Below are 18,250 nucleotides of genomic sequence, written 5' to 3'. Positions count from 1 at the left end.
CAGATCCTCCAGTCAAGGTCATTTTAACTCATTTCTCCAACTTCTTTACTTCCAATAGTGGCCTCAAACAGACAGGCTTTGCAGGAACAACTTGACTGTCCCCTCTCATTGAATGCCTTCCAGCTATATCAGATCACCATGCTCACCTCTTTTAGGTGCGGAAAGGCTACTTAAGAGGGTGCTTGTAAGTTTTTTTCATTTCATTTTTCTTTTGGAGAGGGTAAGACTTTTTTCACACACTTATGCCATTTCCCAAAGTTGATGGGATGAAAACCAAACATCAATGCTCTTGTTTCTCCTCTTAGTTTTTCTTCATCATAGAGAAAATTGAAGTGGATCATCCAAAGAGAGGAAGGCAGCCTGGGCAATCTGTATCTGCCAAACATGAGAATGTACCACTGGGGTAATGCTTCAAAGCTGGTGGTCTTCACGTCATTTCATTTTTATTCTTCCTTTTGCTTCTGTCTTTCCAATCAGATTGATGATACACTTGCAACTCCCACCAGCAAAAAAGCAGAATGCAGCAGCCATGGCAGTCTTGCTCTTTCCCCTCTCTGGGCCAAACTTTGTCCAGTTAGATGGGTGGGTGGATGTATTTGCAACCCTGCAACCCACTGGTACCAGTTCATCCTACTGATGCTTCTCTCCCTGCCTCACCAAGTAAAACTAGGTTCATTTATTTAATTCTGCTTTTATTAGTTTATACTATATCTCAAAAGGCAATGAATGTATACCCCCCTCCTCCTATTTTCCCCACAGCAATAACCCTGGGAGGTGAGTAGGGCTGACAGAACGTGCCTGGGCCAAGTTCATCCAACTGACTTGTGCCTAAGGTGGGATTAAAACTCACAGTTTCCTGGTTTCTAGCTTTTTCCTTAACCTAGTTTAGGACCCCCAAATGAACCATAATAGCATGAACTGAATTCCAGAGCATCAAAAATGATAATTTATTATTTTAAAATTATTTTTATTTTTAATTATTAATTTATTTTAATTTTTGTCGGTTGATGGACATGTATTTATCATAAGCATGTTTAGACTCTGTTGCTGAGGATTGACCCACTATATCCATTGGAAATTTGTTCTAAGCTTCCATTGTTTTTCTGTGAAATAATACTTCCTTAATATTATTTTTGAACTTCCCTCCTGTTAGTTTAAGGTTCTGCCTGTGTTCTTTATTTTTGTTTAATATTCAAAATGCTGCCTTCTAAAACCTTATTGACATCCTTAATATATTTAAAGGGTTTAATCATGTGCCACTTTTCAATTCTATCCTAACTGTACATATTCATTCCCTCCAATGTCTTCTGATATGTCTTGTCCTTCAAACCTAGCACCATTTTGCTTGTCTATCTTCAGAACTGGATACAGTATTCCAAGTGAATCTGACTAAAGCCCTATGTAGCAGGATTAGGACCTCCTTTTTTCAGCTGACTCCTTTGCTCAGTACCCCAAAATACACTCCCAGTGTAGTGTTTCGGCTTGAAGCTAACATGTCAATATTAAGACTCAGTCCTGGACTAGGATTCTAACCTGATACCTTTGCTGTTGTGAGACCATTACTAATTTCATTGGCACCATAGCTATATAGCAGAACTTAGCAGCCTTGACCTCCCTTCCTGAATATTTAGGCCAATTAAACCTGGAACGGTAAAATCAATAGTAAATGAGATTCAGGAACATCGATCGTCAAAATATTATCTCCAGTATCTTTGAATTCTATTGCCAAATGTCAGATAGCCACTAGCCCTCTACTTCAGACCATCTATACAATCTAACCCTAAGCAAATAGAGATGAGCCTTTTCCAGAGTCCACTTTGATGCCTTCCCATCAGCTGCATTGGTGGGAAGATTTCATGGGACTCCTTATTTTCAGTAACTTTGTCCTTGTCTTACTCATTTTCTCATACAGTGTTCTTTTTATGATGCCCCAAAAAACTACAATCATTTTCAAATACAGTGACCACATTGATAAATTTAATGTTTATTATTTTTAAGGAATGTTAATCCCCCACTCACATACCAGGTGCCCAAATATCTTCACCAAGTTATACAACTGCACAAACTTTTAAGTAGATATGTCATTTTATTGTCTTGATTCTCCCCCCAACCCCTCCGTTTTTTCCCAATAATGAATAGCTGTGTCAAACTATCTTTCTTTTTCATTTTAAAGGTTGGTCAAACACTGTAATAAAGATGTTTATTTCATTAATAACTGATATTAGCATAACAAAGAAAATAGAAAACAGCATCAGTGAAGTGTGATTTTTGCTGTAGCTTTGGAGGCCTGGGTTACCTATTTGGCTTGTAACTGATTGCCTTACCAATATGCTGTAACACAAGATTTCTTTACCTTATACCATGTGTAGCAAACTGCCTGACTAAAAATAACAAGGAGAGAATGGGACAGAAAGAGGCAGGAAAGTTTGCTACATGGACATAATAAATTTACTGTGTACATCCCTAAAATATTCACAATAAGATAAGACAAGCCAAATTGTTTTGTCCAACTCCTGAATCACAAAGTACACTCCTTTTAGGGGGTCCTATTATCTGCCTTCCAGCAGAGCAGATGGGAAATGTTAAATTGAGCGTGGAAGAAGGCACTGCAATGTTTAGGCAGTTCCAAAGTAAAGAGACATTTGGCCGATTGTGGACTTTGTTTCAGATTTAAATTCCAGTGTTTACAACTGTAAGAAACTAATTCAACTAATTTTGTGATTCCAGTCTAAGACTTGTTGTTTAAGAAATGCCCTGACTTGATCATATAATTCTATTTTTTAAAAAAGAAGTATATGTCGTACAATACCAACAGATATCAAAACAAAAATGAAAATTTAAAATCAGCTTCTATTCTTCAGTGGCTAAATCTTAACTTGATCATTCTAGGATGTCTTCTTTTAGATCATACTTGAGTCTATTCAAATTTGGCACACTGGGAGTGAATGCACCAATTCCCCAGTAGCTGGAAGAATGAAATTTTTATTTATTTATTCATTTGTCAAGCAATTATAAGATAATATGTATAAGTATAAATATAGTTATGAATACATGAAATGGATATATATAAGAAAAATAAAAAGAAACAATAGGACAGGGACAGTAGGAACGCTTATGCACGCCCCCGACAGACCTCTTAGGAAAGGGGTGAGGTCAATAGTAGACAGTCTAAGGTTGAAGTTTTTGGGGTTTGGGGAAGAAACCACAGAGTCAGGCAGAATATTCCAGACACTAACCACTCTGTTGCTGAAGTCGTATTTCCTGCAATCCAGTTTGGTGCGGTTTACCTTGAGTTTGTATCTATTGTGTACTCTTGTATTGTTATGGTTGAAGCTGAAGTATTCATTGAATTGCAGGCATATTGGGAAAATGTAGAAACACACATATTCTTCCTAGTTCTAGCAATCCCTATGAGACACTCTAGTTTCCAGGTTTGTTACAGAGTTTTAATTTACTAGACTCTCTCAATCTGCGAGTCACTGCTAAAAGGAAGCTGCTATACTATTCCCACTATTTTTTCAAGCTGACAAACCATCTATTTACATTCTGCTTCCTCTGTTACAGGCATTTATAACTGCAAATTTCAGACCTGGATACTATTTCTCCTTCCATATTTTATTCTTTACAGGGATGTGTGATGTGTGCATGAAATTTCTAAATCTCATTTAATTCATCTACTCAGTGGGGATTTGGATCAATCTCTGCCATCTTGGTCTTCCATCCAGAATGTCAGGAGTTGAGGTTTATTCTATCTTTTATCTATCTAAGGCACTTTTATCTATTAATATACTATCATGCAATAGATAAGTTGTCAAAATTGATTATATTATTAATTGTGATAAGTAAAGACATTCATTTGTACTTTGGTCAGAATAAAATAGGTAGTATGTATCACTAAGTACTGAATGTAACGTGCACAGATAATGCTTTGCTGGGGACTTCAAAAATAAGGTACAGAATTGAATGTGTTCTTGTGTAGTGTGTGATATTTTGCAAGGCCACAAATTCCGAAGGGTAGAGAAAGATTATCACAGAAATATAGAAGCAGTATTATATTATCTACAAATCACAATAGTTCCTTCAGCTTCAAAGCAGAATCTGATTGTTTTTCTATCTGTAATTGATACATTCAGACAAAAATAATAAAGCAACCTGACTAATACTTAAAACAGCTCAAAGACAATTAAAAACATATTTCATTTACAAGGCACTTCCATCAGGTATCAAATGGCATTCAGAAAGCAACATTTAAGTTGCTTCCAGTTTATCTTGCACTCAAAAATATGTATCCCAGAAGTATTAACGATGTTCTTTAAAATCATACTTTCATGAAATGTTTTGTTTAGAAACATTTAGCTGAAAAAAATGAATGGTATGCTGTAAACAGAATGAGAATTGCCCACACACAAAAAATGAAAAGACAGCTAACATTAGTTAACTCAGAAAAATCCTTTCCCTCTCATCCCTCTTGAGTCTCAGCAAACACCAATTTAAAATGAGTCTTGTGTAACTCAAATTTGGACTTTCCTTAGGGCAAACACTAAAAATGACCTCAATTCTAATTTACCTACCTTGAAACATTGGCAATAGCATTGGAAATACTATCTTTACTCAGATGGAGATCTGGCAATAAATTTAATGATGTTTGACTTCAGATAAATGTCAGATAAATGTAAGTTGACATATAAAACTTTTAACATAGAAGTTAAAAAATGAGGAATTTATGAATAATTTAGATTGAATCAGGTAGCCCATTTAGAATTGCATAAATGAAAATGCTATAAGATTTATTAATCATTTCTTCTAAAATTATTGATTTTATGGGAGGCAAATTAACATGTGTATATTCCTCATAACCTATACTTTCCAGACCTCATATAAATTGCTAAATATTTTAAACTAGGTTGCTTGTCACTAAATGGTATAGGTCTCCTGCTTGAGCAGGGGGTTGGAATAGAAGATCTCCAGGTCCCTTCCAACTGTTATTCTGTATCAAGTAAAATTATGCAGTCAAAACTGATGTAATTTCTAATACTGCTTTATTAATATTACCGAAAACATTTGGCTACTTCATAGAGAACTGAATAATCTTATACATTTTTAAATGTATAATGTGAATACACTTTTTGGTAAGCAGGAATTAAGTCCATTGCTATCAGACAACAAAAAAGAGGTAAGAGCAAGAAAAGAGATTGCAAATATTGTGAAACCTGGAATTATGCATCACATTGCTTTTGTAAATAGTGAGCACCAGAAAGGATTTAGAGTTTGAGAGTTTGTCCTCTCAGTATCTAAGTCCCTTTATTAAAAGATTAACATCTTCACACACAAAAGAGAGAATGAAGGGGAAAATAAGACAATAAGGTAATAGTCCGAATGTCAGTATAGAAATAACATCAGCAGCAATTTCTGAACAGTAAACCTGGATGATAATATATTCAGCCTTTTAAAATCTGAGCTTTTAAACAATGATTAAGTCAGCTTCACCATTTATGCTTTATTACTACAATCTTCTCACTAAAACATAACTTTATAACCTTTAGAATATTCCAACATCAGTCTCTGACATTTTCACATAGATTCGCTAAAATACCATTGTCTGAAAGCCTGGAAGCTACTTTCATTTTGTGCAAAAAGTAGGTTTAATGAATCTACTGAGCTAAGTCTTGATTCCATGCCTAGATCCTAACTGTATATTTCACAATATGAATGATCTGAATGAGCAAATGATGTGGCCTTCCAAACTCAGAAAAGATTCCTAGAATAGACATTACTTCAAATAAGAAATTTTTGAAGTAGCACTGTATTGCATTGTTTTGACCAACCCAAAGAATTTAAACCAACTTTAATGCTTGTTTCAAAGAAAGATTATATAGTATATCAAAACCAAGAGTTTTGATTCTGCTGGAAAACCAATTTATGATAGCTTCTTTTTCAACTTCCTTTTAAGTTTTCTTCAGTATTATAAATCCACATTCTTCTACTTACCTTAAATTCTGAAGGTCTGATTTTAAAAATTGTGCCATGTTCTGGGAAGGATTACTTCCATGAGGATGACATCTGAAACCATCTTCAACAACCAAGTAATAGACTCTCTGAATAACCACTTGGACTTGGATTGCAGTGCTTTCAGTTGTCCCTTGCATCTCCACAACATCAAGAAGAGAATCATTCAAGGCAATAACTGATACCTTGGATTCAATATTGAAACAATTTTCTGTACTTTTAGAAATCTTCATATTGGAACAGGAAATCTATTAAAAAAATCCTCGAATTACTACACGAATTATTGAGAAATTAATTATTACATTTTTTAGAAGTCCAAAGGCCAGACTATCGAGGTTAGTTCTTCCTGGTTTACCAAAGTTGGAGAAACAGTTTCCAACATCAGTGATGAATATGGCAACAATAGCCTCAAAACACAGGGTTATAAAACTGGGTTCATACTCATTTATTGAGAAGTGAAAGGCACACAATGCTTCCATCTTGCTGCCTTTAACTATGTTTTTCAGAAATGTATTCCATAACTGGTTGGATTCCATCTTTATACCAAATCAATTTATGTTTTGGATAACACTGAAAAAAAATTAGACTATATACATTTCTAAAAATAGAGAAGCATATTTGTTTTTATGAAATATCCCCATATATTAAATTATAACATAAATTATGTTCCAAGAAAATTGAAAGCATCAAAGAACAATCATTATACAGATAATAAAACATTATTCTATTGGAAAAAACTTTAACAGGAAGGTTTAAGAGGAAGACTAATGAAGTCCAAAGCACTTGGTTCAAGCTTAGCATAAGAGAAATATGAAACTAATGGAAGATGATTACTATAATGATTTATTAAATTTGTAAGATTATTTAAAGCAGGGTAAAATCCAACCCAAGAGTGGGCCTTCAGCCAAATTCCATCTTTGTTAATATTTCCTCCGTTTAGAAAGAGGAGTCCCTTCCCTCTGTGCCATGGGTACTTTTACATATACCCCAGTCAGTGGGCTTCAAAACCCACAAGAGCCAGCACAACCACACAGGTTCCTCAGCATACACAAGGGCTTAAAGGCTAGTACACTGCTCACTACTCTGCTTTTTCCCACTTCTATTACACCTCCTCCTACTGCTGCTCCTTCAATTATTACTCCTTATATAAGTTTTACTGCTAGAAAACAGTATCTCTATCTGCGCTTTGAGCTTCTTCAGGCTATTTTACAAACACTCACAAATACCATGACCCCAGATACCTCTCTGTTTTGCTTTTATAATCAACAAATGCCGTCCAGGCTAGGGACAGGACTTAGAGGTAGGTAGTCTGTCCTCTAACAAAGGACAGACTTTTTCCTTTTACAAGTAGTAGTCAAATCTTTGTTGCCACCTGCTTCTATACAGAAAAAAACTCATTCCATTCAGGAAAAGTAGGAAAAAATAACTCCCTATCCATTTTACATGAAGTGTCTTTATGCAAGAAAATGCATGGAACCGCTAGCTCCTATGTCCTTCTGCAGAAGTCAAGATATTCTTTCAGTAATATGATGGTTCTGCTTTCTACATTCTCCTACATAGGCAGGGTTTTAAGAAAGGGACAGGTTTGTTCAGGCCTCTTTGAGCCACAGAAAATCAATAGATCTGCCAGTACTACTTTAGACTAATTATCCTGTAGTAAATTATTCTGACTACTTATTATCCTAATATATTTTCTATCTATAGGAAAGAGAAAAGGTCTGCAAGGGAAAAAATAAGATCATAAACACAGCTCTAAAACACTCTGTAAAATTGTTTATGTTTTTTTTAATGTAACTGTTCGAGAAAGCAGAGAATTCCTTCAAATGAAGAGATCAATAAATACATATTTGAATCAGAAGGAAGTGTTAATTCCTGGTAAAGAAACCATACTTTGGAGAAATGGAGTTTATAAACACATGCTCAATGTTGAAAATTGTATATTTAAAGCTTCCCAATTTACCTTATATCTTTCTCTTACAAAATGCATTTGTATTTATATTTAATTTCTCCAAACTGATTACCAGTAATAAACAAAATACATGGTGATTTCTTTAAAATATATCACAAAACAATACATTAAATTTTTGGAGGAGAATAACAAAAGAAAACTTTCTCTAAATCACATGCTTTTTTATTGCAACTTACAGTGAATATAAACACTCTACACACCCCTATCAAAATCCCAGGTTTTTGAGATGCAAAAAAAATCACATCAAGATAAATCATTTCATAATTTTTTCCATCTTTAATATAGCATAACGCTACCACTACCAAGTTTCACTGTGAGTATAGTGCACTTTTGGTGATGCACATTTATATTTATGCCAAACATACTTTTTGGAATTGTGGCCAAAAAGTCCAACTTAGTATCATAAGACCATATTTTTGTTGGATTTGGTATAGATTTTTGCAAACTGTAGCCACACTTGGATTTTTTTTTTGAAGGAAAGGCTTTTGTCTTGCCACCCTACTCCACAGGCCAGACATATGAATAATATGGAAATTGTTATCACATGTAGTACACAACGTAGTACTTGCCAGATATTCCTGCAGCTTCTCTAATGTTGCTATAACCTCTCGCCAGCTTTTCAGGCCACTTTTCTTCTTTTTAGTCATGTTTGAGGGACATCCAATTCTTTGTAATGTCAGTGTTGTGTCATATTTTCTCCACTTGTTAATGACTGTCTTCACTATGTTCCACAGTATATCCAAATCTTTGGAACATTTTTCATACCCTTCTCCTTCCAACAAGGAGATCAGTTTGATGCTTTGTAACCCTTTTGTAGCCCATGTCTTTTGCTGTCAGGGGCAAATGAATACAGGTAGTCCTCCACTTATAACAACTGAGTCCCAAATTTCTGTTGTTAAGTGAGACATTTGTTAAGTAAACTTTTTCCCATTTTACGACCTTTCTTGCCACATTTGTTAAGTGAATTACTGCAGTTAAGTTAGTAACAGGTTGTTAAATTAATCTGGCTTCCCCACTGACTTTGCTTGTCAGAAGGTTGAAAAAGGTGCTCACATGACCCTGGGACATTGCAACCTTCAAAAATACCTGCTGGTTGCCAAGTGTCTCAATTTTGGTCCTGTGAGCACGGGGAGGCTGCAGTGGTCATCAGTGTGAAAAATGTCAAAAGTTACTTTTTTCAGTACTATTGTAACTTTGAACAGCTACAAACTGTTGTAAGTCGAGGACTACCCATATATGTAAAAAAAAAAATCCTACTAGATCAGCTGAACTTTATATGGTCTTGATCAGAGTCACCTTAATTGATGGCAGGTATGTACTGACTACTATCTGACATTAGTTTGAGTGTGACTGATTAATTCTGAACATAAGAGACATCGCTACTTATAAGAAGGTGTGCACACTTATGCAATCACATTATTGTAAGTTTTTTATTGTTATTTTTGCCCCTAAAAGATTTCAGTTTGTTTTTCAAACAGTTTTTCCCTGTTAGCAAAGTGCTCGCCTAGAAACTGTGAAGACTGTGTTCACTCCCACCTTAGGAATGAAAACTAGCTGGGTAATTACAGGTCAGTCACTGTGAGGCAAACCCACCTCACAGGGTTGTAGTTGTGAGGAAAACAGGAGGAAGGAGTATTAGGTATTTTTGCCACCTCGAGTTACTAATAAAGTAATAAAGATGGGATTAAAAAATTGTAACAAATAAATAAAATACATAAAGTCACAAATGACAATCCCATGACCACAGGCCTGTGAATGGCTAGAGCTATGAGAACCAGTCACAAGTACAATTCTTACAGCTTTCCCCCCCTGAATTTGAACAGTTGCTGAACAAGTGCCCATTAAATGAAGACCACTTGTACTAGTTGCGGGAGAAAAATGCTTGTAAAGATTATATGAAACTTGTTCCCTTTCAAACATACAAATTTGCTCAAATGGAAACCTATACAAATTCTTGTGTTCATTACTTTCAAAGATTTATTCATCAATTTATTACAAAGCATGAAATCACAAAATAAATCTTACCTGATTCACTGTAGGTATTAAAGAGCAATTGTCTTTTATATCAGATAAATTAAATATCCCGGCTAAAGATACATTCCTTTTAGCAAGCACCGGCTCTTGCAAGAGGGGCTTGTCCATATCAGTAGATATATCTGTTGATTCTTTAAGAGTGACCTTTTGACTGAAATATGTATTCAGAATAACTGGAATATTTTCATTCTGCAGAAAGAGTTTTTGCCTGAAATAATGGATACATTTTGTTAGTTTTTAAATTATTTTGAATGATAATCTACTTCAATTTTATGTATCAATGGCTTTCCTGCATTTAAACACAATGAATGAAAATTATTTGTTTTAACAATATGAAGGTATTAAAATAATTTATTTTAATTAATTAGTTTAACAAAATAATTAATAATGAGCTCCATTTTAGCTATCCAAAAACGTAAAATATTGACCAAATGACACCAGGTAAAAGATAACTGCACTTCAACATATTTCAAATTTGTATCCTAAGATTTCCTTGCTCCCTAAAAAAAGCACTTAAAATCATAAAGTTAGCACAAATGCTAAGAGTAATTACAGAGGTTTTATTCGTACTTTAATTTTTTAAAATACAATTCCATATATGCAAAATGTCATATTGTGAAAAGAATGCGTACAAATAATTTTAATGAGATGTGACTCTACATCAATTGTGGATAAACCCAGAATGTTGCAGCCAATTACAAGCAATTTGAATTAAGAAAATTTTAATAGAGTGGTCATTCAGACATTTAAAAATAGCATGACACATTTTTTCCTATGTTTAATATTCTATATTCAAACTTTTCTTATAAGGCAATAGTAGCAAAGAAAGAAAATTAAGATTATGTTTAATTGTATTTAGGTCCTCTGCTTAGAACATTCTGGCATCTCTTATCAGAGAATGGTGGTTTTTTGCTACTGTTGGAGACTAGCATATTTTCAAACCAGCACATGAAGAGGCCACTGCCTTTTCTCCCCCCAAAAGTACAATACTGAGAAATGGAAACCAGTATAGCACATGAATAGATTCTATCATTAAGTTCTTGACTTACAACAGTTCCTTTAGTGACCCTTCAGTTACAATGGCACTGAAAAATGTAACTTATGACCATTTTCACAGTTATGATCTTTGCAACAGCCCCGTGATCATGTGACCAAAATTCAGATGCTTGGCAACTGGTTCATATTTATGACTGTTGCTATGTCCCAAGGTCACAAGCTTTTTGCGACCTTCTGACAAGCAAAGTCAATGGGGATGTTAGATTCACTGAATTGGATTACTAACTTATCAAGTGCAGTGACTCATTTAACAATTGTGGGGCGGGGAAAGGTCATAAAATGGGGCAAAATTCACTTAACAAATGTCTCACTTAACAACAGAAATTTTGGGCTCAGTTGTAATCGTAAGTCGAGGACTACCTGTATTCTGATATATACCAAGGCACTGTCCAGGATTCTTTAGAACATAAAAGCATGTAAGTTTTAAGAAATAAGTATCAGTTGTTGTGTATGATAGCATCATTTTTATTTATACATATACCAGTACACACACACACAAACATTAAGAACACTTTTAAAATCCAGCCTATGTCTTTATATCTATTTTTCATAAGATCAGTTAAAATGGATTAATTTATATCTACTATTTTCTTAAATTATGAGGGTTACACTCTGTATCCTAAAATTGAAGCATAACGGGCTATATCATCCAAATATATGAATGCCTCTAGTTTATTACAGTAACAAAAACATTGATTTTACTAGAAAATAATTTCCTTCAAAGCATCCCTCTGCATATTTTGGAGCTTTCCTGGATTTAAAGTGACTTGATCGATGTAGCAGAATAACAGAGTTGGAAGGGACCTTGGTGGTCTTCTAGTCCAACCCCCTGCTAAGACAGGAAACCCTATAACATTTCAGACAAATGGTTGTCCAAATTTTTGTTTAAAACCTCCAGTGTCAAGCACCTACAACTTCTGGAGGTAAGTCATTACATTGATTAATTGTTCTAACTGTCAGGAAATTTCTCCTTAGTCCTCAGTTGGTCCTCTCCTTGATTAGTTTCCATCCACTGCTTCTTGTTCTGGTTCAAGTGCTTTGGAGAATAGGTTGACCACCACCACCCCTTCCTTGTGGCAGCCTCTCAAATATTGGAAGACTGATATCATGTCACCCCTAGTCCTTTTTTCATTAAACTAGACATACCCAAATTCTGCAACCGTTCTTCATATATATGAGTATTTTTTATGATTCTGTGATTTATCTAATTATATAAAACAATATAGAATAATATACCAGTAATTTTTTAAAAGCTAATAAAATAAAACAATTGTGATTTGGGGAGAGATTTTGAATAAAATATTCATTTAAATTGGCTCAAGAAGATAAACAATTAAGCTGAAGTTATTCTGAAGTCTTGGTGAATTCCATAATAAAAAAAGTAAAGAGGAAACTCTGTAACTGTCCTTACATAACCCCACAGCCTTGAATAATGGCCCCTTTTATTCAAAGCATCATGATCACTGCCTGCTTCATAGCACAAATTTTTTATAATGAATTGTAATATTGAAAAGCTGAAATTTCTGTTCAAGTTTATAAAGTTGAATATGTATTTTGGATAATTCAACAATACTTATTTAAAAAAAGAAATCAAGAAAAGAAAAATTGGGGGAGCCTTTAATTCCCAACTATAAGTTGCTCTGTCAATCTTTTACAAAGACAACATTTCATGGTCAACTTTAATCACTATACTACAGAATTATTAGCAGTTCAAAATGAAAATGTGATGATGATGTGATATATATGACATATAATAGGAGAATAAAAATATTGGAAAGTTTGACATCTTTCAGGGATTTATGATTTATGTATAAGTCATATGTTATTTGTTCAGGAAAGGTAGCTAAATATAGCATAACTACATACACACATGCCAAGAAAATATGTAATATATATGTAACTTTGGGTCATCCCCTCTCAATCCCACCCCCAGTGCTGAAGGGCTCTGAAGGTAGAACTTCCTCTCTGTACAGATAGTCCTTGAATTATGACAGAAATTGGGACCAAGGTTTCCATTGCTAAGTGGTTGTAAAGCATGACATCACATAACTGCATCGCTTAGCAACTGAAATCACAGAAGTCCCAGTTGCCATCATAACCCCATGCAGCTTATTGAGAATCTCACATGACTGTGACCTGGTGTCCCAGGAAATCAAGCCAGCAGGTGAGAGCTAAGGGCCAGAAATAGGTGACACGGGTGGGCACTAGGGAGCATGGGGTTTGGCATGGTGTGGGGCTTGAGGCACAAGTCAGCAGTCTCAGCCCTCTGTTGTACCCCAGCCCTCTACTTCACACTCCAACATCAGCCAGAGTGCTTCCAGTCCCAGCTCCAGCAGCACTAATCATACTCAAGCCCAGGGTCACATGTGCTGGCTGGCCAGAAGCCCTGTTCAGGGCCCTCTGGCCAAATATCCAGCATCCCAGTAAGCCCCAGCAATGCCAGCCTATCTCTAAGCTCCAGTGCTGTGGAAACCCATACTATGACTCAAACTCCTTAATGCCTGCTAGCACCACCCACCATCCTGCCCACAGCTCTCACTATCCAGCCTGCTTGACTGAGACTTCCACTTTTTCCCAGTCTAAGAAGAGAATGAAGGTCAGTTGGGGTCAGCAAAAGGGATGGCACAGCAGGAGGCCAGATGCAAATACAGGTGGACATGAATTTTTTATCATATGCTCATGGGAACACCGACAGCCAGAGCATCGAGGACCAGTCATACGTTCTTTTTCCCCCCAATTTTTAAATAGTCACCAAATGAATGGATGGAACTTGAGGACTACCTGTCCCAAAGGTACTTTTTAAAGAGGCAACTGGACTTTCTGATTTTTCTTTGAAGATGTTTCGCTTTTCATCCAAGTTGCCAGCCCCAATTAGATGGTTAACCTATAATAACATCCTTGAATCAATAGATAGGAGATGATATAAGAATTCATATCAATGGAAAAACAGCATATCAACAAGCTCTTTGCAGATGTAAAAAAGAGCTTCATTCCAATATCAAATAAACCAGCAGAGAAACAGGTTTTAAAATGGTTTTTCTTCTGCTTTATCAATTACATCGATTTCAGTATTTGCCTTTTTCTCAGCAATCCGGCATAGGTAAAATTTAAAGCTAAGCAGGTGTATAAAACTTCTGGAGGGCGGAGAAAGACACTTCATTTTCAAATTTCAAATTTTGTGCTACAGGACTGTAGCACATGGGGCTAAGACAAACAACCATTTTTCATTTCACTTCTCATTTCTTTTCATGGATTGATTAGTTTTTCCCATTGGTTGTATTAAAAGTTAACATTGAACAATAATAAAATTGTGCAACCACAGTTTTGGGGAGTCCGCAATCCTAGAGCTTCTGCATCTGTGTCCCAAAGGAACGGGTAGTAAAAGGTACTTTATTATTTATTTCAATGTATACTGCCACCCATCTTAACATTGTGACTCTGGGTGGTGAACAGCAATTAAAAACATGAACTATCAATTACATTCACATATACTGTATAATTCGTAGCCAAAGTTAAAATCATCTGAACCATCAATTCAACCATCCTATAGACTCTTTGACGTATTCCACAACCATGTCCTATGACCGTGATGGCGAACCTATGGCAGATGTGCCATAGACCGTGATGGCGAACCTATGGCAGATGTGCCGGCACGCGAGCTGTCGCCCCAACTCAGTTCCACTGCGCATCCATGTGCGCCTCCCACCAGCCGATTTTCAGGTATCTGCCACACATGCGGGAGACATATGCACATGCGCAGGGGGCAGGGATCGTGCATGCATTGCATTATGGTGCAGGCACGCATGCACATGCATGTGTGCACTTTCGGCATCCGACAACAAAAAGGTTAGCCATCACTGTCCTATGGCATAACCAGGTCTTCAAAACTGTATGAGAGGCCATCAGAATCTAATATCCATTGTGCCAGATGCTAGATTTGAATTACTCATGTTCACATAAGTATTCACAAAGTTCTGCCCAGTAGCATTTATCGTATTTTTCGCTTCATAAGGCACACTTTTTTAAAAAGAAAAGTGGGTGTAAATGTCTGTGCATCAGTGCCAATCCTTTGGTGAATAGCAGCCGGGCTGCAGTGGCTGGGTCCTTTTACAGTGCTGAACTCCGCCTCTTCTGTTTTTGTCACTGCCTGCCTCCTCTGTCTCTTTCCGCAGTGCAGGAATCAATAGGCAGAGCTGGCAAATGAGAGGAGGTATCTGTGGTCCTCTCAGGCTCTGCCTGATTTTTTCCCCCTTGTTTTCCTCCTCTAAACCTAGGTGTGTCTTATGGTCAGGTGTGTCTTATAGTGAGAAAAATATGATACTTATAGCGGCACACATAAATGGATAAAACACACAACCCAGCAGAAATCATACTACTTTTGCAAAGAAAATGTAAACAATCTTTGTATATATTGTTATCTGACAATTATTTTCTTCTAGTTTTCCAATTTTTTTAGGATCTGCTGAGAGAACTCATCCTAGCTTGTTCACACCAACCTTCTCCCCCCATATCAGGATCCAGATTTATATTTGGGAAGAGAGATGATCTGCAATTTGTGATTGAAAAACTGTACATGCTAAGACTAATCTTGTGACTGCTGTAATATCTTGTTGAGTTTGGGGGTTTTTAATGTATGTTTTTAATGCAAGATTTAATTTAGCATGTCAAACAAGCTAAACTGGAAACTGAAAAAAGCACTTTAAAAAAAATGACTTAAAACATTTTGACATTCTCAATATGTTTAGGAAGAACAGTTGAAATTAAGGGAACATCGTATGGTGAACTAAGAGCCATATTCTTCCATAAAATGTAAATGAACTGATTCATCTTTGGGGGATTTCCCCTCTCTCTTACCTAATCTCTTCCAGGATACTGTGCTCACAAGGAATTCTTCTCATTTAGCCAGTTATAATACTCTGAAGAAGGCAAGTAGCCAAATAGCAAACATAATAAGTACATGAGTATTTAAGAAAATACACAAAAAAGTATTCAATTTCATATGAGAGGAACACTCTTCATCGCAAGTGTAATTTGAAACCTGCTTTATAAAAGGCTTTAAAACAGAAATATTGTTCCCTACCAGCAAATTTACTAATTATTGAGGAACCAAGGCCAACCTATCAACAAAATACAAACATTTATCTCACAATAAATGGGTACAGCAAACCTACAAAATATGAGAATGGGGCAAATCAAAATCATTACTAAAGAAGACTACATGAATAAAATCAAGTACTAGAACTAGAGAAGAAGACTAGAACCAAGATAAATCTTAATCTAAACATATGAAAACAAAGTGGCTAGGATTCCACTCTTTATCCAAAGATTAAAAAGTAGTGTAAAAATCAATACTTTTGCTGAATAACTGTTAAAAGGAAATCTTTAATGCATTTGTTAAACTACTTCCTTTTTCTACAACCACACAAGGCCTTTCACATTAATTTAAAAATATATAAAACAAGAATAAATATGTAAAAATCAAAATTAATATCATTAACACTATTTATTTATTGAATTTGTCATCCATCTTATAGTGAACAATTAACAGTTTTAATTAACAGTTAAAAAATTGACAAAATAGATGGTTTTTAAGCTGTTTTCTTAGAATAGGTGCCTCCATATGGAGTACCTTTAATAACCTAGAAACAATACATGACAAAACCTTTTCAAGTATTGCAGATAAATGAATTCCTGGAAGCAACAAAGGAATCCTTAATTATATAAGCTTTAGATCAACAATATTGGGCAATATATTCCATATTATTAGCCCTATTTTAATTAAGCTAGCATATGCATAATTGAAAGAAGCTTCAATTATGCATAAGCTTCTTCCATACATATTAATATGCTCCCATTCCTCCATCTTGTTTTCAGACCAGGAACTCTTTTCATAAACACCTTATCAAATCTGTTATTTGGGGGGAAAGTAGCACATAAACAAATTCTAAAAACAAAAGCCCATGGGAAAAGTACACCTTAGATTCAATCTAAAAATGACATCATATCTGTGTGAAGGATTCCTGTTCTGAGATTTTAGGAGTTTCATTTGTTTCTTAAACCTAAATTTCTTTGTAAAATTTCCCAATCCTCCCAAAATAAATCAAGAGCAATATCCCTCAGTGGAAAAGATCCAAAATCCCATAAGGATAAAATATGGGAGTATGAATCAGACCTAACTGGAATAAGAATTTTCAATAAGTAACATGATCTCATATTGCCTTAAAATACGATAATCTGAATAAGCCTCAAGTGGAACATTCAGACTAAAGAAACCTATACTGAAAGCTTTTCTGTTTAGAACTTGAGGGATGGAAGAATCTCTCCAAAATTTCTTAGTTTGTTATTTCTCTGGACCAAAATACATTGACTAAAAGAAAAAAAAGTAACACAGAAAGCTTCTGCATTTTATTATTGTTGGTTGCGCAGCAGGATTTTTAGTCTGGATTTTATATATTGTTCACTTGTTTAGACCTTTTAAGGATCTGGGACAGGCAGGTGTTTAGCAATATTAAAAATATAATCATAGGATGTAAGCAATGGTGGGAATCAAATAATTTAACAACCAGTTCTCTGCCCTAATGAACATTTTAAGCAAGGGTATCAAACTCAATTTCATTGAGGTTTGGATCAGTATTATGGTCAAAGGGCCAGGTGGATGTGGCTGGGTAGTCATGTGACTGGGAGAGTATGGCCAAATCGACGCCACTCACATTGAAGGGCACGTGTGATGGGCCAGACAAGGCTGGGGGGAGTGATCCAGGGTAAGTGCCAAAGTCTGGGGAGGATGCGTGAGGTCAAATGGTGCTGGGGTGTGGGGCAGCTAAACTGCCCTTTTAGTTTTAGATTGGATCGAGGCAACTGTTAAATTTAGAGGTTGTGCAGCAGACACTTGTCTGTGTGAATTCTACTGAGAGAACTTTAGCTTCTTCTGCCCTTCTTATCAAGGTCTTTTAATTCTGCTTGAGTCCAGTCTACTATTCCACCTGTTTATCTAATGACTGGAAATGCCTAGGTTGGTGATTGCCTTGATGGTATTTCCTCCACTGAGTTTGGTCTTTAAGAACTTCACTTTCATGATGTATTAACTTTCCAGTCTTCTTCTTTACTTCAGTGTGCTTTTTGATGTCAGCTTGAAGGATGCCCAGGTACCGATTCTCTTCATCCAGACTTTTGATGTTATTTCCA

The 18,250-nt window shown here is 35.7% G+C and overlaps 1 protein-coding gene across 3 annotated transcripts in view; it reads right to left on the bottom strand.

Annotated features, from left to right (window-relative positions):
• The window catches only part of SPIDR (scaffold protein involved in DNA repair), a 177,696-nt gene that overhangs the window by 54,114 nt on the left and 105,332 nt on the right, over positions 1-18,250 (bottom strand). For all 3 annotated transcript variants that reach the window (XR_015743192.1, XM_087931216.1, XM_087931215.1), the window contains exons 9-10: positions 10,001-10,217; positions 5,989-6,254 (exon numbers count right to left, since the gene is read on the bottom strand). Coding sequence is in view for 2 of the 3 variants with exons in the window: in XM_087931216.1 (XP_087787342.1) it covers positions 5,989-6,254; positions 10,001-10,217 (483 nt within the window). In the remaining variant the exon portion in view is untranslated. The remainder of the gene's footprint in view (positions 1-5,988; positions 6,255-10,000; positions 10,218-18,250) is intronic.

The sequence above is a fragment of the Pseudonaja textilis genome, chromosome 3, assembly GCF_049901715.1.
Source record: "Pseudonaja textilis isolate UNSWEBS1 chromosome 3, rPseTex1.2, whole genome shotgun sequence".
NCBI lineage: Eukaryota > Metazoa > Chordata > Lepidosauria > Squamata > Elapidae > Pseudonaja > Pseudonaja textilis.
This window is presented reverse-complemented; position numbering and strand designations above follow the sequence as displayed.